Source organism: Somniosus microcephalus, chromosome 13 (assembly GCF_052327205.1).
Source record: "Somniosus microcephalus isolate GS21.2 chromosome 13, FLI_Smic_1.0, whole genome shotgun sequence".
Classification (NCBI taxonomy): Eukaryota; Metazoa; Chordata; class Chondrichthyes; order Squaliformes; family Somniosidae; genus Somniosus; species Somniosus microcephalus.
Window position 1 is genome coordinate 149,974,822 of NC_140999.1, and position 22,452 is coordinate 149,997,273.

Consider the following 22,452-nt stretch of genomic DNA (forward strand, 5'->3'; position numbering starts at 1 on the left):
GGGATCGTAGTCCGAGGATATTTGAGGCCAATAGTTTCACTTCTACTGCGTAATATCAAGTAACAATAAAGGCTAGAGTTCAGAAGATTGTTCAGCATTAAGTGACTCCTACAACAAACACACAGCATGGGGGTGACAGCATCCATTCAGTTTGTTGGGGCTGGCAGATGTCTCACAGATTTCTGAACTATAATGCATATACTACTTACGTATTGATGGCCAATTGCAGAAATGTCACTACAGCTTGGTTCAAAACTATTTTTTTCAAACTCTTCACAGAACCAATGAATATAAAGCTAGTTTTATATTTGTAATAAAATCTGTAAAATGTACTTACGTCTGAAAGGTATCTGTTGACCCAGTGCTATACTCTGAGCAAGTCCCGAAGAGCCAGCAAGATTCTGAACAGCATCCTCCTTACGTCTGGAAAATTCAAGGAGAAGTTATAAGCATTGGTGGGTCGAGCATTGGTGTTAGTCTGATGAAGGGTAATGTCATAACCTCTGCATTTTCTCTTTACAGATGCAGATTTCTGCATTGTCTGTTTTTATTTCAGATTTCCAGCATTTGCAGTTTTTCCTTTTTATTTTTTAGGCACAGGATGACTGCCTGATTTTTATACTTTTTTAAAAGCCTGGTGGTAACAGATACCAAAAGGCTTCAGACTTTTTCCAGTCTCTAATGCTAAGTGAGAAGAGGCAGTTCTGGTAGCCATAAAATTGGGCACTATATCGATTAAACCTGCTGCATTGCTTCAGGATTCAGACCTAACAAAGCCAACTTTTAAACAGAGAATGGTGTATGAGCATGAATGTGTAAACCAGTCACTGGAATCTTGTGTCAAATGCTGGAAGTTGGTCTTGCACAGTCCAAAATCATAATTTTTGCCAACATCGATGCGTGTATTGTCATTAAAAGTAGCAGGAGTTTGCATTGAATTCTGTTACTGGTCACTTTGCAAATGCACTGGAAACCTCAGTGGCAGCAATAGAAAACACAACAGGAGCATCTCGTGAATGCTCCATGTGATCCAATTAGGGGTTAAATTATCGCTCTATGATACATTAACAGCCAATGTCAATGCAGTTGGAGAATAAATGCAACCATAAGGGAGGGATTCAGATACCTTGCTGTATTCCAACAGTCTATGCTTGACCTACAATCTCCAAGCTCCTCTAATTCGGGCCTCTTGCACATCCCCGATTAAAATCACTCCACCATTGGAAGCCAGCCGTGCCTTCAGCTGCCTAGGCCCTAAGCACTGGAATTCCATCCTTAAACATTTCCAGCTCTCTACCTCTCTCTCCTCCAATAAGACGCTCCTTAAAACCTACTTCTTCGACCAAGCTTTTGGTCACCTGTCCTAATATCTCCTTATGTGGCTCAGTGTGTAATTTTGTTTGATAGTGCTCCTGTGAAGCACCTTGGGACATTTTACTATGTTAAAGGCACTATAGAAATGCAGGTTGTTGTTGTTGACCAAATCTGTGGCCCTCATGAGGCCTTTTCCAGCAGGGCCATGCAGCAGCAGCACAGGAAGAGGCAATTGGCTGTTATGCCAGCACCAGTGTCATGCCATGCCATACCTTTTCCTAGATGAGAGGTGAGACTATGGAAAATATGGAGATCCTCATATCAAGTGCAGTTTAGGACATTCCTGGCATAGATTTGGGGCCGTTAGGTTCAATAGTATAATCAGGTAGCATTCTATTGGAATCCCAAGAGGCTTGCAAGAAGAACATGCAGACAGCCACCATATCTATTCCTTCAAAGGAACCAAGATGCATTAATTCAAAAGGCACAAGTTGAAAGTATAGCAGCACATCAAGTTGACCATATTCACTTCATGTACTATTATACAATTAAACACTGAGCATTTCACAACTGTACATTTTGAAACCAGTCCTTTTAATGTGCTCATCAGAAAGGCAAATAACAGTGCTAAGAATACTAAAGCAGCATGTACTAAGCATGAAAGGTACAGCAAATAGGAGCTGCAAGATAGCAAATGCACTCTGACAAGTGCTGTAAGGCCGTGTGCAATGTCTATTCTTGGAAAAATTCAGCAGTGAGAAACCTGACCCATCAATTTCCATTTTTGTATTGGCTGTCCTTTTGCTACTGCTACTGCCACCGGCCCCCACCCCACCACCAACGCCAACCCCCACCACCACCCCGCCCTCAACTTTGTCATCCTCCTCATTCTCAATGGCTTATTGCTCATACTCAAGCAATTCCAAATAAGACCTCTGTCCTTAGCGTAAATTTGCAGCATACAATACACAAGAATAATTCTGCTAACTCTCTCTGGGACATAGTCTAATGCCCCAGACTGCCTTGAGCAGTTCAAACATCTTGAGCACTAGGTGTCCACTAAATCTCTGAAAATTTGGGACATACAAAATTGTGTTACGAGAAAGGAATTGTGAGCACGCCCCAGAAAATGTGCATTCACATACATGATTTTCATACAGTAAATGCATACCTCTGAGATACCATTAAAGTAAAAGGTAAAATGTACAGTGATACAATGTGAGGTTATTCACTTTGGTAGGAAGAATAGAAAAACAGAATTTTTTTAAATGGTGAGAAACTATTAAATGTTGGTGTTCAGAGAGATTTAGGAGTCCTCGTACAGGAAACACAGAAAGTTAGCGTGCAGGTACAGCAAGCAATTAGGAAGGCAAATGGCATGTTGGCCTTTATTGCAAGGGGGTTGGAGTACAAGATTAAGGAAGTCTTACTACAATTGTACAGGGCTTTGGTGAGACCACACCTGGAGTATTGTGCACAATTTTGGTCTCCTTATCTGAGAAACGACATACATACCTTAGAGGTGGTGCAACGAAGGTTCACTGGACTGATCTCTGGGATGAGATCGTTGTCCTTTGAGGAAAGATTGAGTAGATTGGGCCTATGCTCTCTGGAGTTTAGAAGAATGAGAGGTGATCTCATCTATCTATCTATATATATATATATATATATAAACCGGTTGGTCCGTCTGTCTTTCTGTCTGTCTGTTTCTCTTTCTGTCTGTTTGTCTGTCTGTCTCTCTGTCTGTCCGGCTATACAATCAAAAGTTATAGAGCATACCTACACACATGTTATATCAAAAGAAAGCTTATCATTAGGGGAGTCTAACAGGCGTATTTACTTTTTGGTCAGACAAAAATTGTTCAGACAGTATACAAAAAAGGTTCAAAAAATGGCAACATTACGCTCATTAGCGTTGAGTGACGTGATGGTTGACCAATCGTACAGGGGATTAACCTGATGGTTGACCAATCGGTGCGTCACGGGGGGCATTTCATTGCATGTGTGGGCGGGCCTAATCCTTCTGAGCTGAGGTGAGTGGCCGCCATCTTGATTCCTAACTATTCATTTATTTTTCCCACTTTCTGCGTGTTTATTTTCAAATATAGATTTCCAGCAAAAAAAAAGTTGCTTTTAAAACACAATTAAATTGTTTTTTAAAAAAGTTAATTAATTTGTAAATATTTTCTCTAACCTCATTAATTTTCCTACCTTTCACCCTTTTTTTTTCCTCTTGACTCGCTACCTCCGCCGGGCACCGCAACCTTCCAGGGTTACCCCACCTGCAGGCCTCGAAGCCTCGGCCTCTCCTCCCCAGCCACACCCGAGCTAGGCACCTTCCGTCCTGCTCAACAAGCAGCCCGCGATCGCCGCCATCTTTGTAACGGCTGGCGGGGTGGGACTGAACCGAGCGTAGCCACCGCTGCCATCTTTGTAAAGGCTGGCGTGGCGATACGGAGCTCCGCGGAGCCATCGCCGGCGCTGGGCTCGGGTGCTTTGTGGCCTGCAGCCGAACGGCAGCTGCAGAGCTCGGGCTGCCCGGGGCGCTGGGCTCGGCTGGGCCATGTCAGTGCGGGTGCCCGAGGCCCCGGGGCCTAGCCTTCTCCAACCGCCGGCAGCGCAACTCTCAACACTGGCAGAGGGGAGAGGGTCTGCTGGCTCCCCCCTCCCTTTCCCCCTCCTTCCCTTTCCCCCTCCTTCCCCCACACCCCCTTCCCCCCACACACCCTTCCCACCCACCTTTCCCCCCACACCCCCTTCCCACCCCCCTTTCCCACCTCCCACACCCCCCTTCCCCCCCCCACACCCCCTCCCACACACCCCCTTCCCCCCTCCCCCCTTCCCCCCCTCCCCTTCCCCCTTCCTCCCCCTCCCCCTTCCCCTCCCCCTTCCCCCCTTCCCTTCCCCCCCTTCCCTTCCCCTTCCCTTCCCCTTCCCCCCTTTCCCTTCCCCCTCCCTTCCCCCCCACCCCTTTCCCCCACCCCTTTCCCCCACCTCTTTCCCCCCACCCCTTTCCCCCACCCCTTTCCACCCCACCCCTTTCCCCCCACCCCTTTCCTCCACCCCTTTCCCCTTTATCTCCTTCCCTCGCTCTCTCCTGCCCTCTCTCTCTCTCCTTCCCTCTCTCTCTCCTTCCCTCTCTCTCTCCTTCCCTCTCTCTCTCTCTCTCTCTCTCTCTCTTCCCCCCCTCTCTCTCTCCTTCCCCCCCTCTCTCTCTCCTTCCCCCCCTCTCTCTCTCCTTCCCCCCCTCTCTCTGTCTGGCACAGGGTTCTTGAGTTCCCTCGGCACCGCCGGGCACTCCAGCTAGTTGAAACATATAAGATACTGAGGGGGATTGACAGGGTAGATGCTGAGAGGTTGTTTTTCCTGGCTGGAGAGTCTAGAACTAGGGGACGTAGTCTCAGGTTAAAGGGTCAGCCATTTAAGACTGAGATGAGGAGGAATTTCTTCACTCAGTGGGTTGTAAATCTTTGGAATTCTCTACCCCAAAGGGCTGTGGATGCTGAGTCATTGAGTATATTCAAGGCTGAGATAGATAGATTTTTGGACTCATGGGGAATCACGGGATTGTGGGGATCAGGCAGGGAAGTGGAGTTGAGGTCGAAGATCAGCCATGCTCTTACTGAATGGCGGAGCAGACTCGAAGGACGGAATGGCCTACTCCTGCTCCTAATTCTTATGTTGTTATGTGCTACTGTACCTGTTATGCTCGATAAAGATGAATAGCAGAGGGGCAGAGGCCATGTTTGTCTGGGTAGTCATAAGCACACAAATGGCAAGATATATAGCTATAAATCGTAACCACAGTTGAAGGCTAACTGATTAATATGGAAATAAATTAAGAAAACAAATTCAAACCAAAAATACTGGTGTGTATGAAGCAAACATTTCCATTTCACTATGTCAAATATCTTGTCTGTGTTACGATATACAGCTATTACTTGGGTGTTGAGATTATGGACCAGCTGGATGAGAATAAAGACATGGCTCAGGATCGCAATCTGTTACAAAAATATATCAAAACTCGCCTGAACAGATTAAATTACAAAATTGACAGATCACATACCTGACAACATGTTTTATGGAAAATTGTTTTTAGGTTAAAAATCTATTTTCCCTAGCAGTATTGGTGCACTATTTGGTCTGGAGTGTGTATTTATTTTCTCAACTGTACAGTGCATGCGAGGAGGTGGAGGTACATTGGGTTTAATGTTTCCTGACATTTGATGGGTACCCATGCAAGTGAAATCAAAATGGACAAATTTAATTTAGTGACTTTTGAATCCAAATCCTAGTGGCTTAGGAATCCAAAATTCTCATTCTTACAAACTACTACAAAATGGGACAGAAAACCTTCAATTATGATTGTCCAGTCGCAGTACTTACATGTCAGGAAGTAGTTTGGGAATTATCTCCACAACAAACTTTGTATCTTGCTGGAATATTTCTGCTGGGATAGTATCCATGGACATTTGGTGCACAGAAAAGTTTGTCTTGAATTCGGTTTCTCTGTCGGGTTTAGGACCTTCATTGTCAAACTGTTTAGTCACAGCATGTGCCACCCAGGTGTAGCTGTTAGGGTCAATATTCAGCTCTGAGGAGTTTTCTGATATGTGAAGTCCTTTCAAACTTTGACAAAGAGGCTCGTCATTTTTGGTCAGATTCCTTCCTCCTTTTTGTTTCAAGCCCCTACACCGGAGACACAGATAGCACTTGGCCAGGGCACTTTCAATGTGCCAATTTTTACAATGTTCTTTGGGAATGGAAAATGAGCCATGCAGCTTTCTGTTTTGTGTACCCTGCATTGTCCAATTTATCTTCACATCATAGATGACTATAACTTCATTCTCGATTACAGCACTTGATGCAGATTCCATTGCACACAATGGTCCCCAGATTGATTGGTATTCCTTTGCATCTCTATAAAACTTTTGAGGTGACCTTGAAGCATACTTTGAAAAGCATGTAATGGAATTTTCTGCATGCTCTACACAAATCTCAAACATTGGAGTTATATTCAACAACTGCACAGCTGGCACCAAGAAACCATTCTTTACATCTGTGGTCAGCTGCAACTGAAATGCATCACCGTTTTTCACCTCCAGGGAAATGTGTACATAATGTGAAATCGTTGAAACTTCGCACTTGCTTACTTCTATCTTGCCAAAATGCCCTTGCTTGCCATTAGATTTGGCACCTTGGCTCTCCTCCAGGAGAAGGGCAGCCACCTTGGAAAATTCTTCTGATTTGACTGCTTCCACAAATTGCTGCCAAGTGTTTGCACTAATAGTATGGACATGTGGGTTACAGAATGGCTTAGGTGGAAGAATAGCATTTCTTGGAGTTTCTAAGCAGTAGACTCTTTTCTTCCATGTTAATTTCATTGATTGGTTTCCCTGATCAAATGCAGGTTGCTCCACCAGCTGCAGAGTTCTGTAGTTTATACGGTAGAGCTCTGCCAGAGCCTCACGGTTCAAAGGGAACATGACACTGAAGTACCTGGTTAGTGGTTCAACATCAACAGCGAATGCCAGCTTTTGCATCACTTGGTTTCTAAGCTGTGTTGCCAAGTAAAGGCTTTGAGCTTTTTTTATATAACTTGAAGCATTCCTACTCTTTCTGCTGAAATCACTACATAATTTGTCAATTTCCTGTGGGGTGTATGGAAGAGATCCCCTGCATAGGACTGTGGCAAGGAGACGCTGGATAATAATATCCAGATATCGGCGAATGGGTGATGTGGCCCAGGTATAAGATTCAAGGTGCAGAGAGTAATGCCCCTGTCTTGACAAAGGTGTTGCGTTCGAGCGAACAAAGAAGGATTTGAGCATAAGTTTCCTCAGTTCTAGTGACACTGGTGCAAGACTTGGGTGGATATCATCTGTTGCAATGAAATCTGCCAACTTGTGAACATCATTATCCTCAGCTGCTTTTATCAGGCTGCTCCACAGAGAAGACAAGATCTGGAATTTCTGACAAGGTGGAGATTGATAATTTGGTGTGATGCCCATGTGGTAAGAGAGATGAATGGAAAGGCAAATCAAGCTTCTGTGCTTACTTTCTAGATTGGCCACCTGCTGATGAGCAGGAGAACCCTGGCATCTCAATGGTGTCACAAGCACTGTTTGCATCTTATTGGTCAAAAATTCAGCAACAAAGCTATTCATCATTATCATGAGTTCTTCAATCATCTGATGGGACTGTCTGTTTCCTGGGTACCTATGTTCATCAGGCTGGTCATAATGCCAATCGTCTTGAAGTCGGCATTTTCTATGAATTCTGGAAAAGTGAAAGGCTACAGCAATTGAATCTTCCAAAGTATCAAATCTCAATTCACTTCCACTAAAATCGTTGATGATATCCTCTGCTTGCTCATAGCAAAGTTTTTTATCTGACTGAATAACAGAAAGTGAAAAGGTTGCTTCAACAACTTTGTCTGTACCCTTTTGTACTACAACAAACAAAGAAATTGTCTTGCAGTCTTTTCCTGGAAGCAGGCTGCAGAGTTCTTGACTGAGCTTTGGTGGTAGCATGTGAATTGGGTCTCTGTCAGGAGGATAATAAGTAACACCACGCTTGTGTGCCTCCTCATCTAAGGAACTGCCTTTTGGTACAAAGCTTGCTACATCTGTGATGTGAACCCCTATTTCGTAATATTCATCTAACTCTCTCACACTAATAGCATCATCAAGATCCTTGGAATTCTTGGGATCCACAGTGAATGTTAAATACTTCCGGCAGTCCCTTCGGTTTTCCCCAAAAGGTTTTCTAGATTCCCGACTGTGTTCATTTAACTCTTTGATAACTTCTTTTGGATAACTCTCATGAACTTGATATTCCAAGTTCAGTATTTCCATTCCTTGATCCATTGTTATTGCTGCAGGGAGTACTTTAGTTACAATTCCCAATGGAAAGTAAAAACTTTTACGCCAGCGTAGTAGTTGAACAACAAAGAAACAATTTCTCCTTATTTCTTCAGTAAGGCGTATAGTATCTATTGTCACAATTTTATCTTTTTTACATTTGCGAATAGGGATTATGGTGCGAGATTTTTTATCTCTTGGTGGTGTGTAGATTTTTGTAACACATTTGTTGACAGGAACCATTACGTGTGGATCATATTCATCAACTGTGCAGACAAAGGTTCGCGGCAGATCGCCTGCCTTCAACACACCAACAACCTTTCCACTTACACCAGAATGATCACCTTGGCCCGAGGTCTGGGGCAGAATTTCAACTAAAACCTGATCACCAGGGAATGACTTTCCACAGTTAACTCGACCTTCTATCTTAATGTGTACAGACTGAAGATCATCCAGGGTGATGGCATAGCCTTTGTAAAATTTTTCCATGACTATCTCACATCGCTTATACTTTACAGGCTGAGTTAACAGCAGTGTCTCCAGGACATGTGCAGGATAATCTATGTAATGTACATTTTGTTTCTTCTGAAAGCACTGAGTGGCTACTGCTGGAATTCCATTACTCATATTCTCTTGTTCTAGTTCCTCTCCTTCAACAACGTCCATCAATCCTTCCTCTGTCACTGTTAATGTCACATTCTTGCTCTCATCTAAAAGTTCTTGGAGTATTGGATCAACATCTTTGTCTGAATAATAAGAATCATTGTCACTTTCATCTTCCTCCTTGAGGGCCCAGTTCTCAGTGTCAACAATGGCCTGTTTAATCTGCTCCATTGACAGCTCCTCTGGGTAAATGCTTTGTTTGTCAATAGACTCCTGAATGTACCTCTTCCAAATTTTGCTGCATTTTCCAACAGAGCAAAGAGCCACAGCATCACCAACAACTATCACAAGAGATTGGGCCCGTGTCATGGCTGTGTTCAAAACCCTAGGTTGATTGAAAAACTCTAAACTAGCACTCTTTGAAGAAATGCTACTTTCACAAGTATGCACTGTAGAGATGATCATCACTCTGAACTGCTTTCCTGGTGAGAGAAAGAACAAAATAAATTACTCTGTATGAAGCTATCATTCCTGTAAATAAGTGTATCAAATATTCAATTGTTTATTTTCTAAGGCAGCGTGTTGACACCCTGTGCTATTAAGTAATGTACAGTAGTAGGATTCAGGAAGATGTCAGAGATTTCCCACAATCAAAGGTCTCTGTTAGAAATCTGTCTTACATAAGAACATAAGAAGTAGGAGCAGGAGTAGGCCATACGGCCCCTCGGGCCTGCTCCGCCATTCAATAGGATCATGGCTGATCCGAACTTAGACTCACGTCCACTTCCCTGCCCTCTCCCCGTAACCCCTTATTCCCTTATCAGCTAGGAAACTGTCTATCTCCGTTTTAAATTTATTTAATGTCGCAGCTTCCACAGCTCTCTAAGGTAGCAAATTCCATAGATTTACTACCCTCTGAGTGAAGAAGTTTCTCCTCATCTCAGTTTTGAAAGGGCAGCCGCTTATTCTAAGATTATGCCCCCTAGTTCTAGTCTCACCCATCAGTGGAAACATCCTCACCGCATCCACCCGATCAAGCCCCCTCACAATCTTCTATGTTTCGATAAGATCGCCTCTCATTCTTCTGAATTCCAATGAATAGAGGCCCAACCTACTCAACCTTTCCTCAAAAGTCAATGCCCTCATGTCCGGAATCAACTGAGTGAACCTTTTCTGAACTGCCTCGAGAGCAAGTATATCTTTTCTTAAATATGGAAACCAAAACTGTACGCAGTATTCCAGGTGTGGCCTCACCAGTACCCTGTATAACTGCAGCAAGACTTCCCTGCTTTTATACTCCATCCCCCTTGCAATAAAAGCCAAGATTCCATTGGCCTTCCTGATCACCTGCTGTACCTGCATACTAACCTTCTGTGTTTCATGCACCAGGACCCCCAGATCCCTTTGTACTGTAGCACTTTGCAGTTTCTCTCCATTTAGATAATAACTTGCTCTTTGATTTTTTCTGCCAAAGTGCATAACCTCACACTTTCCAACATTATATCCCATCTGCCAAATTTTTGCCCAATCACTTAGCCTGTCTATGTCCTTTTGCAGGTTTTTTATGTCCTCCTCACTTACTGCTTTCCCTCCCATCTTTGTATCGTCGGCAAACTTGGATACATTGCACTCGGTCCCTTCCTCCAAATCGTTAATATAGATTGTAAAGAGTTGGGGTCCCAGCACTGACCCCTGCGGAACACCACTAGTTACTGATTGCCAACCCGAGAATGAACCATTTATCCCAACTCTGTTTTCTGTTAGATAGCCAATCTTCCACCCATGCCAGTATATTGCCCCCAATCCCGTGACTTTTTATCTTGTGCAGTAATCTTTTGTGTGGCACCTTGTCAAATGCCTTTTGGAAGTCCAAATACACCACATCCACTGGTTCCCCTTTATCCACCCTGTTTGTTACGTTCTCAAAGAATTCGAGCAAATTTGTCAAACATGACTTCCCCTTTGTAAAACCATGCTGACTCTGTCCGATTAAATTATGCTTATCCAAATGTCCTGTTACTGCTTCCTTAATAATGGACTCCAACATTTTACCAACCACAGATGTTAGGCTAACTGACCTATAGTTTCCAGCCTTTTGTCTGCCTCCCTTTTTAAATAAGGGCGTTACATTAGCAGTTTTCCAATCTGCTCGGACCTTTCCTGAATCCAGGGAGTTTTGGAAAATTACCACCAATGCATCCACAATCCCTACCGCTACTTCTCTCAAGACCCTAGGATGTAAGCCATCAGGTCCAGGGGATTTATCCGCCTTTAGTCCCATTATCTTACCGAATACCACCTCCTTAGTGATTTTAATCGTGTTTAGCTCCTCCCCCCCATAGCCCCCTGTTTGTCCAGTGTTGGGATATTTTTAGTGTCCTCTACTGTAAAGACTGATACAAAATATTTGTTCAGCATTTTTGCCATCTCCATGTTCCCCACCACTAATTTCCCGGTCTCGTCCTCTAAGGGACCAACATTCACTTTAGCCACCCTTTTTCTTTTTATATAACTGTAGAAACTCTTGCTATCTGTTTTTATATTTTTTGCTAGTTTACTTTCATAATCTATCTTCCCTTTCTTAATTAATCTTTTAGTTATTCTTTGCTGGCTTTTAAATGCTTCCCAATCTTCTATCCTCCCACTAGATTTGGCTACTTTATATGCCCTTGTTTTCAGTCGGATACTCTCCTTTATTACTTTACTTAGCCACGGATGGCTGTCTTTTCTTTTACGCCCCTTTTTCCTCACTGGAATATATTTTTCTTGAAAGTTGTGAAATATCTCCTTGAATGTACACCACTGCTCATGTACCGTCTTACACTTTAATCTATTTTCCCAGTCCACTTTAGTCAACTCTGCTCTCATACCTTCATAGTCTCCTTTATTTAAGCTTATTATTAGTACAGGTACGCTGGTTTGAGATCCAACTCTCTCACCCTCCAACTGAATTCAAAATTCAACCATGTTATGATCACTCATTCCAAGGGGATCCTTTACTAGGACATTTTTTATTAATCCTTCTCAGGCAAAGGGAGGTGAAAAAATGAAAATCTCCAAAATTAATGTCATAAAATATTTTTAAAGTTACTTAGCATTTAAGAAATAGCAAGTGTAATAGTTTGAGTGCTGACAATCCACATTCAATAGTGCCAACAGTGGTAACATTATTTTATTAACAGTAGGTTAGTATGGTGCTGCTCATGGTCAGTTGAAGGATGAGCTATTTTATAAGGATATGACCACTCTGCAACGTAATGCAGGATGTATTATTTTGTTGCTAATGTGTGGTTCTGTGTAACTTAGTGTGTTCCTTTAAGATCATTTGTGTTGGAATTACTGTGTCTTCCTGGGTCAATTAGAGATTCATCATTCTTGAACAAGTTAGGACAAATTGTGTTTCTTTTTGAATTTCTTTTAAGTATGACTTCTGAAGTTAATTAGAAGGTCATTTGTATTGTTGGGAAGGTTTATTTATGCATTGGAAATGATTGGTTTTCTTTTACCTGTTTTAGTATTTATCAAAGTATGACACAAAGAAATTCTATATGTGACACTGTGTTGTACTTTTGATTTTTACGCTAGATACTTTCTTGGGCTCACTGCAACCTCCATAAATATAGCTGTCATCCCTGACAAACCAGAAGTTGCATTTACCTACCCAATATATAGGTAAATATAGCAGGACCCAGGGCTATGGAATATATCAAGAGCCACCACATGACCTCCTCCTGGAGTGCCTGCCTATTTAAGGTGGCAGGTCCTCTTACTACACAAATTAGGGTTCCATTGCAATTTTATGACAGAAGTGAATAAGTACTGCACAGTTTTAGTGCTGATACATCAGAAGAGGAGCCCAAAATGGTAAGTTTCAAATTATTTTATGGGGCCAGGAGGAGCAAGATTGCCTCACAAAATAATCTGGGTTGCTGCCACTCCAGATTCCCCAACTCCACAATCATGTACTCGCCTGCCTAGGACTTATCTTGCTGACGGACGGATGCTGTCCTGATATTGCGCAGACCCTTCTATTCAAATGAGATCCAGACCTCAAAATGGCTGTGGCCTCTTTGCTCCCAGCTCGAATGTGCGGCCGGCATCCTCCACCAGTTGGCTGCCCAAAAGTTAAAATCTACCCCCATGGTTTCTTTATGTGTTATTGGCTAACACAGAACGGTTTACCTTTTTTGCTGTTGACTTCACACTTACTGTGGTCTTTATGCAATACTGCCTAAGCTATAGCTTGAGAATATATGGCAACTGGGTTTCTCATGACTACATTTAGGTGGTCAGCCATTCACAGGACTGAAAACAGCATTTTCCACACAGATATAGACACCAAACATGTAATGTAAACCAAACCAAAAAATGCTGGAAATACTCAGCAGGTCAGGCAGCATCTGCAGAGAGAGAAACAGAGTTAACGACCTCAATATTTACTGGGAGGCGGGGAGAGAGCGGATGGGGGCCAGTGACCTTGGCGAAAGAGACATAAAAAATCTCACAACATAATCCCTATTCACAAATGTAAAAAGAAAGAATTGTAACAAGAGATACTATGGCCTAGAAATTCAGTTGGTTGCGCCAGCCGTTAGCGCCTTAGGAGGAGTAGATGTCGGGCGCTAGGCGGCTAGCGCCCGGGTGCAGCGCGATCTGCGCCTCGCCCCAACTTCACTAGAGATTTAGCGGCGGCGCAAAGTCTTTGCGCACGCTCAGCTGCGCGCGCAGATCATGACATCATTTCCTCGTGCAACGCCCTTTGTGCGCCCCGAACCGGAACTTCAGTGGCAACGCCCCATTGTGCGCCTGGCGCCCCTAGCGACTGTTAGAGTGGAACGGTGCTCAGCCGATGCGGGGCGCAGGGGGCGCAAATTAAAGGGCACTCCTCCTGCACTATAAAAGGCTGCCATTTCGCAGCACTCCTTCTTGAGAAACGGATCTTTGGAGAGAGACCAAGGTAGATAGCTTTCTGCTTTGGCCCAACACTCGGACAGGTACTTCTGGCTTCAGGCCACAGCTTTCCACTAGTCTTTGCCTTCATTGACATCTCATTGTTTGCCAGCATATTATGGGGGCTGCAATGGGTGTCAACGCTGGCTTTCTCAATTACATCCAAAGGGCTCACAGACGCCGTGAGAGAGTGGCAGCCCTGGCTAGACGGAGAGGGGGCAACAGGCGTCGGCAAAGGAGGCCTTACCCACCCAGGGTATACCGCCAGCAGTTCTCCTATCTCAACATGTCTGAGGAGCAGTGTGTTCGGAGGCTGCGATTCAGAAGGGACGTGGTCACAGAGATCTGCCAGCTGCTTGGCGGTGATCTGCAGCCACAGCTGAGGTGCAGGACGTCTCTGTCGGTGGCAGTGAAGGTGATGGTGGCTCTCAACTTCTATGCCACCGGCTCCTTCCAATCCGCTACTGGGGACATTGCCAACATCTCCCAGTTCGCCGTGCATTGCTGCATCCGCCAGGTGACCAATGCCCTTTTCAAAAGGAGACGTCAGTTCATCTCCTTCTCCATGGCCCTTGCCAAGCAGCAACAGCGTGCAATGGGCTTTGCAGCATTCGCGGGCTTCCCCATGGTGCAGGGCGCCATTGACTGCACACATGTGGCTTTGCGGGCACCTCTGGAGAATGCCGAGGATTACCGCAACCGGAAGGGCTACCATTCGCTGAACGTCCAGCTGGTGTGTGACCACAGGCAGCTCATCCTAGCTGTCAATGCCCGCTTTCCAGACAGCAGCCACGATGCCTTCATCCTGCGACAGACTTCTGTGGCAGACATGTTCCAGGCACAGCCTCACCCACGAGGATGGCTTATCGGGGACAAAGGCTATCCTTTGTGTACCTGGCTGATGACCCCGCTCCGTGCGCCCAGCACCCCTGCTGAAGAGGGATACAACGAGAGCCATCAAGCGACCAGGAACATCATCGAACAAACAATCAGCGTCCTGAAGCAACGGTTCCGCTGTCTGGATCGTTCCGGTGGAGCCCTACAATATTCGCCGGAGCGAGTCTCCCATTTCGTGGTCGTTTGCTGCATGCTGCACAACCTGGCAATCCGCAGGACTCAGCCACTGCCACCAAAGATTGGAGGACCACCTCAGGAGGAGGAGGAGGAGGAGGAGGAGGAGGACCAGCACAGGAGGGAGGCAGAAAGTGCAAGGGCCGCCCGTCGCCGGCTTATTGAACGTCGGTTCTAGGCCCCCTCTCAGGGAATGGCTTGTGCCAATGTCAGCAGATGAATGTAGCCGCTCCACAAGCCCTCAGCCAAGCAGGGCAACCAGGACTTAACCAAAAAACCATGAACAGTGCAATTTAACAACAATAATTTATTGAAAACCTCTGCCCTTCCCACATTACATGCTCATGTGGAGAAGCCCCCTCCAAAAACACAAAACTACCAGTCTCGGCCTTACAAAAAGAAAGACACCAGTCTCGGCCTTACAAAAACACAACTGCACCAGTCTCGGCCTTACAAAAAGAAAGAAAGACACCAGTCTCGGCCTTACAAAAACACAACAGGCATTTGAGCATACCTTCTACTTTTTGCCCTGCAAGGGCGATGCCTTTCGCATCCTTGCCTGGCCCCTGCCCGCCCTGCAGCTCCTCCTCAATGGGAGCCCAGTGGCTGCAGCAAGGCTGGGGGAAGGCTGCTGAGGGGCAGATGGCGTGACGGCAGATGCCCTTGGGGGTCGGCCTGCACCAGCTCTGGCCTTGGAGTGGCCGGCTGCTGACTGCTCCAACTCTGGCTCGGCGGCAGCAGTCTGTCCAGCGGCTCGTGGCAGCTGCAATGGCGGAGTGGCAGTGTCGGCTGCAGGAATGGTGCCAACCTGGCAGATCGCAGGTGCTCGCTGGTCGCCTGATACAGTGGCACTCGCACGGGCCAGCACTGCAGCATGCGCAGCAAACAGCTGAAGGACAGACTGCTGGGCTGCTGCTGCACGGCGGGTGCCCTGGCGATGCCTGGCTGATCCAGCGAGGGTGGCAGCAGTTAGTGCCCGTGTGGCCCTGGTCTGTGTCCGCATGACGCCAGCCAGTGAATGGACGGCACGACTGAGCACTTGGCTAGAAGCCGACTGTGCTGCCGCGAAGTCCTGCAGACTCCTGGCCTGTGCTGCACTGAATTGTTCCAGACTCCTGGCCTGTGCTGCACTGAATTGTTGCAGACTCCTGGCCTGTGCTGCTCCGAATTGCTGCACACTCCTTGACAGAGACTCTATGGAGTCAGGCATCCTTGCCACTGCAGCCATGAGCTCAGTGTGCCTGCGCTCAGCCTGGACGGCCATTTCCTCTAGGAGGCGCACCTCCTCTGCGCTGACTGTCGCAGGACTGGAGGCCGCACTCACCCTCTGGGGAGAAGTCCGCCGAGCTTCCCCACCCCTCCCGCGTTGCTGCAGGCCACTGGGCCCCGGAGCTTCACTCTCCTCCGACCCTTCCCCCCGGCTCCCCTCCAGAGAAGACGTGTCCCCTACATCGCCATGGGCTGGCGCGGCTGAGGGTGGCACTGATGGGCCGGCTTCCTCTTCCTCCTCCTCGTCTTCCGAAGGGCTGACAGTGGCAGCTTGAGGGCCCGCCTCCTCACCTGGCGATTCACCATCTGAAAGCAGGAAGGCACAAGAGTAGCTTTAGAGTGAGGACAGGGCGGCAGCGAGGGAGGCATGAGTGCTGCCATTCAACGCATTGGTCGGACAGTGGCAAAGGATGGTGATCTCATGCGCAAGTGGAACGAGAGAGGTCCAAAAGGTGATGCCCTTACCATTGGTGCCCAGAACAGGGTCGGCATCTCCACTGGCGACGGGGCCAATCAGCCGGCCTGCCATAATGCGCTCCACACGCTGGTCGAGGTCGGAGAGCACTTTGAGGTCAGGACGGCCTCCCCCGGTCTCAGTTCGGTTGCGCCGGTTGTGCGCCACCTTGGCCTGCAAGGGAAAGGACGGCCTCTAAGTACAGTGTGTAGCCCTGATCTTGTCTGCACTGCCTCCCATGGTCGAATAGCTTGTACAGTGTGTAGCCCTGATCTTGTCTGCACTGCCTCCCATGGTCGAATAGCTTGTACAGTGTGTAGCCCTGATCTTGTCTGCACTGCCTCCCATGGTCAAATAGCTTGTACAGTGTGTAGCCCTGATCTTGTCTGCAATGCCTCCCATGGTCGAAGAGCTTGTACAGTGTGTAAAGTGCTGAATGTGCAAGTGATTTTCATGCCAGTCCCAGAGCTGCTGGATGAGGGCTGGCCATTAGGGCTTTCAGGTCCCTTTGCCCATAAAGTGAGGTGCACATGCAAGGATGAGGAGGACACTGGAAAGGGTACTCACCCTGACAACCCGAGTGAGGTCGTTGAACTTCTTCCGGCATTGCACAGGAGTCCTGGCAACCACGCTGTTGGAAGACACCCTGTTGGAGATCTCCCTCCAGGCTTTCCGGTAGGCGCTGGGCAGCGGCCTCTTGCCACCTTCTGAACATGGCGCCTGCGCTCCACTCCGCCAACCAGCAGCCTCAGGTCACCATCGCTGAAGCGCTGCGCTCTCTCCCTGGCCTTCTCCATAGCCCTGGGCGTTGTGCAGGTGAAGCTGAAGTGGTCAGGCCTAGGTTGAGGGCTGCAGTGTGCAGGGCGTGGCAGGCAAACAAATCGACCCTCCCCCTTTAAGAGCTGACCGGCGCCAGAGTGTCTGCCGTCAATCAAGAACTCGCTGCACCGGCGCTGTGCCCAGCCTCAGGGCTATCGCTCAGCACCGCCGGCTTAGCGCCTAAAGATAGTCGTGCATCGCCTGTTATAGCGCAGCAGCAACCTCTTGGGGCGATGCGACTGAATATCGGCGAAGGGGGCGCGACTTGGCGCCGGGCGCAAACTTTAGCGGCCGCCCGACTTTAGCGCCCCAAAAGTGGCTATACTGAATTTCTAGGCCTATATGTCTTACTGAAGAAATATGGAAAAATGGTTTCTTTGTTGTTGAATTATGTTGGCATAATTTTTTTTACTTTCCATTGGGAATTGTAACTAAAGTACTTCCAGCAGCAGTGACAATGGATCAAGGAATGGAAATACTGAAGTTGGAATATCAAATTCATGAAATTATCCCAAAGAAGTTAGCTTGGCGGAAATGCAGGTAACGCGGAGATCCTGACGAATTTAGGATCACATTAAAAAAAATTATCCATCTCCCAACTGGCAGCCAGCCAGATTGAGAGGCAGGCTGGCTGTTGAGCCGGAAGGCCTACAGGAAAAGGCTGCAGCCGGGGAGCGGAGAGGGAGGGAAGGAGAGAATGCGTTGGGGGGGGGGGGAGGGGTGGTTTGAAGAGCTTGCGGGTTATGGGAGAGACCATGGGTTGGGGGGAGATGGCTGGGGGGGGTTTGAAGAGATCGCGGGTTGGGGGGAAATCATGAAGGGGTTGAAGAGATTGCGAGGTCGTAGGAGGGGAGGCCTTCAAATCATGGAGAGGGAGGGAGGTTGATCGCAGGGAGGTAAGCAGGTTTGCTTGAGGGGCCAGGGGAAGCACTCCTGCTCCTTCTGGCCCACAAGAAGCGTTGGAAAGGCACTTACCAGCTGGATTTGGCCATTATTGCCTCCCTTCAGTTGCCGGGTTTCCCAAAACTTTAAAAACCCGTGCACGAGGCGTAAAATCAAAAGTCTGTTAAAATTTGAAGCACGCAGCCTCATGAGCATATTTAAATAACTGACCCACATCACGAGAGCAGGTTAGTCATCCGTCCCCTAGCCCGCCTCCATTAAAATCGGAAGTGAGTGCGTTCAAGGCGGCTTGGGGTCAGGCTTCAGACTTTTGAAATTTTACCCTACCCCCTACCCTTCTTGTGGGGGAGGGAGGGTTAAAAACCTCCACCATTTCAAGTCAATGACCTTTTGTCAGAACTGGGAGAAGTTAGAGATTGAACAGTTGTTAAGCAAGTACAGAGCCAGGGGAAAAAATGGAGGCGCGGGGAGGAAAGAACAAATGTTGTTGCTGCTGTTGGTTCTACACATATGTTGATCAAAGTTCTGCTTCTTTTAATTTCCAAGGTTAACAACCCAGCCCTTTAAGGTTCACAGCCGGCCACCCTGCCCGATTTCCTGCCTTCAGATTGGCAAGCTGCCTATTGGGGAACTAGTTTTGCATTGGCAGCTCAGCGACCACGTTATAATGAGGACCCAGGACCAAAATCGATCGGTTCCCATGCTGAATTCTTCGGGCAGTCGCTGTGTACACCCTGCATAATGCCTGCCAAATAAACCTCACCACAAGAATTTAACGTCCAGGTGATTAGGCTCCCAGATACCAGTATAAATGTTGGAAATGTAAAAGTATTTTCTAAATATAGAATTCTAATTACTGTAGTATAGAATCTGGCAGGCTCTACTCTTGAATTTCCAGTGACTGATAACCTTTCACCTTGTAATTTTTATTTTGGACCCCATCTTCAATGGGGGATATCTTAAATATGTCTTTTCTAGTTATATGCACAGATCTGAATTGAAAAAGAGTTTAAAAAGGGACAAAAATACTGCGTGCACACACACACTCGCGGATTTCTATAATTATTAAAATAGTTTACAACTCTTTTTTAGAACCACACTGCCACAAGATTTTCCTTGCTCCTGTTAGTGAAACAGCCTCACAGTATAAACGGAAGTGATTTCTCAACAGGAGGGAGAAACTCCAAATGCAGTTACAGCATTAAAAATGTATTAAAAGCTCTTTAAAGTTCAACTGGCTGTAAATGCGCCTACCTTGAATATTGAAGACATTCTCTACAGTTACTTTTGTGAGTCCACGTTTCCTGAGTTCTTGCCTCAAGCACTGAACCTGAAAATAACATTTTGAAAGCAAATATTAAATGAAATGTGCAAATTAGTGGCATTTTGTTTTTTTGGGTGAAATAAATTCAAAATCCTTCTAAGTAGAATGGAGAATCTTGGGGGGGAAAATTCAGTTGTTTGCACCTCCCGTTAGCGCCTTAAGAGGGCGCCAATTGGGGCGCAAAGCAACTAGCGCCCGGGCGCAGCGATGTTTGCGCCGCTCGCGAAATTAACTAGACATTTTGCGGCGGCGCTAAACACTACCGCCACGATCTCCTGCGCCGGCAGATCGTGACGTCAGTCGAGTGCGCAATGCCCTGTTAGCGCCCCGGACCGGATATTGAGTGGCGCCCCCTGCCTTACCGCCTGCCACTAGCAACGACAGGTTGAGGGGAGCGTTTTGCTGTCAGAAAGGGACTGGGGGAGTGCTAATTAAAGGCGACTGCTTCCTGCCTTTTTTTGCTGGTGACATTTTTGCACCACGCATTCTGTGAGAGAGAGAGAGACTTCTGGAGAGATTCAATGCTGTGTGAAGGAGTTTTGAGTACTGAGCAGCACTTTGCAGGTTCATTTTGATTTGCCCTTCTTTGCTTTGCCAGCGCTCTGAGGTAGCGCCTCACTCCTCGGCCTTTGCGCCTTAAGACAGGCCTGATTTAGCACTCCAATCACCTCCAGGGGCGATAAAAGCCAAGTTTGCTGTCGGAGGCGATAATTAGCGCCAGGCGCTAAACTTTGCGCACGGCCGATAATGGCGCCCCAAACGGGGCGATACTGAATTTTTCCCCCTTGGAGTTTACAGAGAGTAGGGTGCCTTTGCAATTACTATTGGCGAGTTCCCAATTTCAATCATGCTATGTGGGTGGTTGTCAAACTAAGGCCATGTGTATCTCCACAGGCAGAAAGGTAAACTCAGCAGCAACTCACTGCACAACACTTTTATTTATCTCTTAGAAACAGTTAGGGGGCAATTTAAAGATAGTCTCCTGGCCCCATCAATCAGTATGTCAAGATAGAGACAGGTAAGGAAGGCCATTTGCCCCAATTTATTTCTATTGAAATGAAGCCTATAGTTTCCATAACACAACCCAACTGTTTCTCAAATGACGTCACTACACTACCCTACCCAGAAGCCACATGTTGGTCACTTTGTGCAAAGAACTTCCTGACATCAGTTCTAAATTTATCTTTCATCAGTTTGAACCCATGGCCCTAAAGGATATACTGTAATACAGTATTAGTTTGTTCATTAATCTGCCTGATTTAGATTAACAGGCTTTGATGGTTTGAGTTCATCTTCCTGTATTATCAGTGTCTGTGTATTGGGAGGGTTAGGAATTGGGCCAACAATAAATGTTTTAAAAAATGTACTTCACTACTTTTAATGTATAATAATCTCTTAATCAATTTTCTATTACTGCAGCAATTTTATTTCGTTACTATCGTTTTTAAATGACAAAGAAGTGATTGTCACAGTGCATGAATCCTGAAGTATTCAGAAACAAAGGAAGGCTCAACACTGGGAAAGGCTAATTTTCCTATACCCTCCCTCCAGAAATCTTGGAATAGAGTGAAAGGTGCAGAGACCTGGTAACATGGGTTTTTGTCCTTTTTGCCTGACCTTGGAGTATTTCCCAGGGAGCAAGGGACATCAAAATTAGCCCTTAAAGGCTCATCTAGTCTGCCTTCCCGCTATCCCTGAAGTTGTAACCAATGGTGTGTTTCTCTTCAAGATATTGTCAAATTTTACTTGACTATGACTCCATATGAAGAGATTTGACTTGCCTTGACAACCTCCCTTGCTAAGTTATTTCAAGGACTGACTACGTATATTTACGTTTCTCAGGATTATTAACAGCTACCGTGCTAAACGGTGTCAATTTGACTCAGTGTTCAGTACATTGGCTTCTGTATGAAAGTTATGGATTCAGGCCCAGCAAATCAGGGATCAAACATTTTACAGTACAGACTCACCAGGGTCTCCAGGATTATCATAGACTGCCACATGCCGCACAACTTTGCCATCCAGAGATGCCTAACAATGGAGCAGGTAGAGGAAGTGGAGACCGACCCGCAGTCAAGGGCAGAGCAAGACACTGACCATCAGTCAGAAGAAATCACTGCTGAAATACCTTTGCAGTTATCCAGCAGGCTCTAGCTAAGTGCCACATCCACCGACTGCATTACAGTACTGTCTACATGTGCACAATGAAGTAGCGAAATGAATCTTCAGCACATTAGTACCTTTTAATCCTCCTAGGTGCTCCCCCAGTAGCAGGAAAAAGTGAGGAGGTTGGCTGTTCAGTATCAGTGGGAGTTTCTTGGAATTGAGATAGCCCTTTCCCTCCTTGTGCTGGGTCATCAGATGGCCCTGCAACTGTTTCCACCACATCTACTGCTGTGGTGGCTGTCAGCTCTTGACTGCTTTCTGGTTCATGTACTGTCATCTGAGCAGCAGGGAGTTGGACAGCCCAGATGTGTGTTGCTCAGAGGTACTGCAGCCTCTTTCATGATGGCTCCAGCTATGCCTCAGCTATTGGGAAGCCCTTCAGTATGTCTTCAAAATGTGTGGAAGTAGACGTCTGACCAGCAATGAGGGCAGTGAAGCCCTGTGAAATAACATAGTAACATTAGGAACAGGAGTAGGCCATTCAGCCCCTTAGGCCTGCTCCGCCATTCAATTAGATCCCGGCTGACCTGCACCTCACCTCCATTTTCCCTCCTTTGCTTCATATCTCTTGATACACTTACCTAACAAAAGTCTATCTATCTCAGTCTTGAAAGCTCCAACTGTCCCAGCATCCACAGCCTTTTTCGGAGTGAGAGTTCCAAAATTTCTACTACCCTTTATGTAAAAAAGTGCTTCCTGATTTCGATCCTGAATGG

At 46.5% G+C, this 22,452-nt stretch overlaps 1 protein-coding gene across 3 annotated transcripts in view; it reads right to left on the bottom strand.

The window, feature by feature from the left end:
- helz2a (helicase with zinc finger 2a) overlaps nt 1-22,452 on the bottom strand; it is a 192,760-nt gene that overhangs the window by 71,271 nt on the left and 99,037 nt on the right. For all 3 annotated transcript variants that reach the window (XR_015080626.1, XM_086005343.1, XM_086005342.1), the window contains exons 9-11: nt 19,501-19,576; nt 5,701-9,262; nt 338-423 (exon numbers count right to left, since the gene is read on the bottom strand). Coding sequence is in view for 2 of the 3 variants with exons in the window: in XM_086005343.1 (XP_085861469.1) it covers nt 338-423; nt 5,701-9,262; nt 19,501-19,576 (3,724 nt within the window). In the remaining variant the exon portion in view is untranslated. The remainder of the gene's footprint in view (nt 1-337; nt 424-5,700; nt 9,263-19,500; nt 19,577-22,452) is intronic.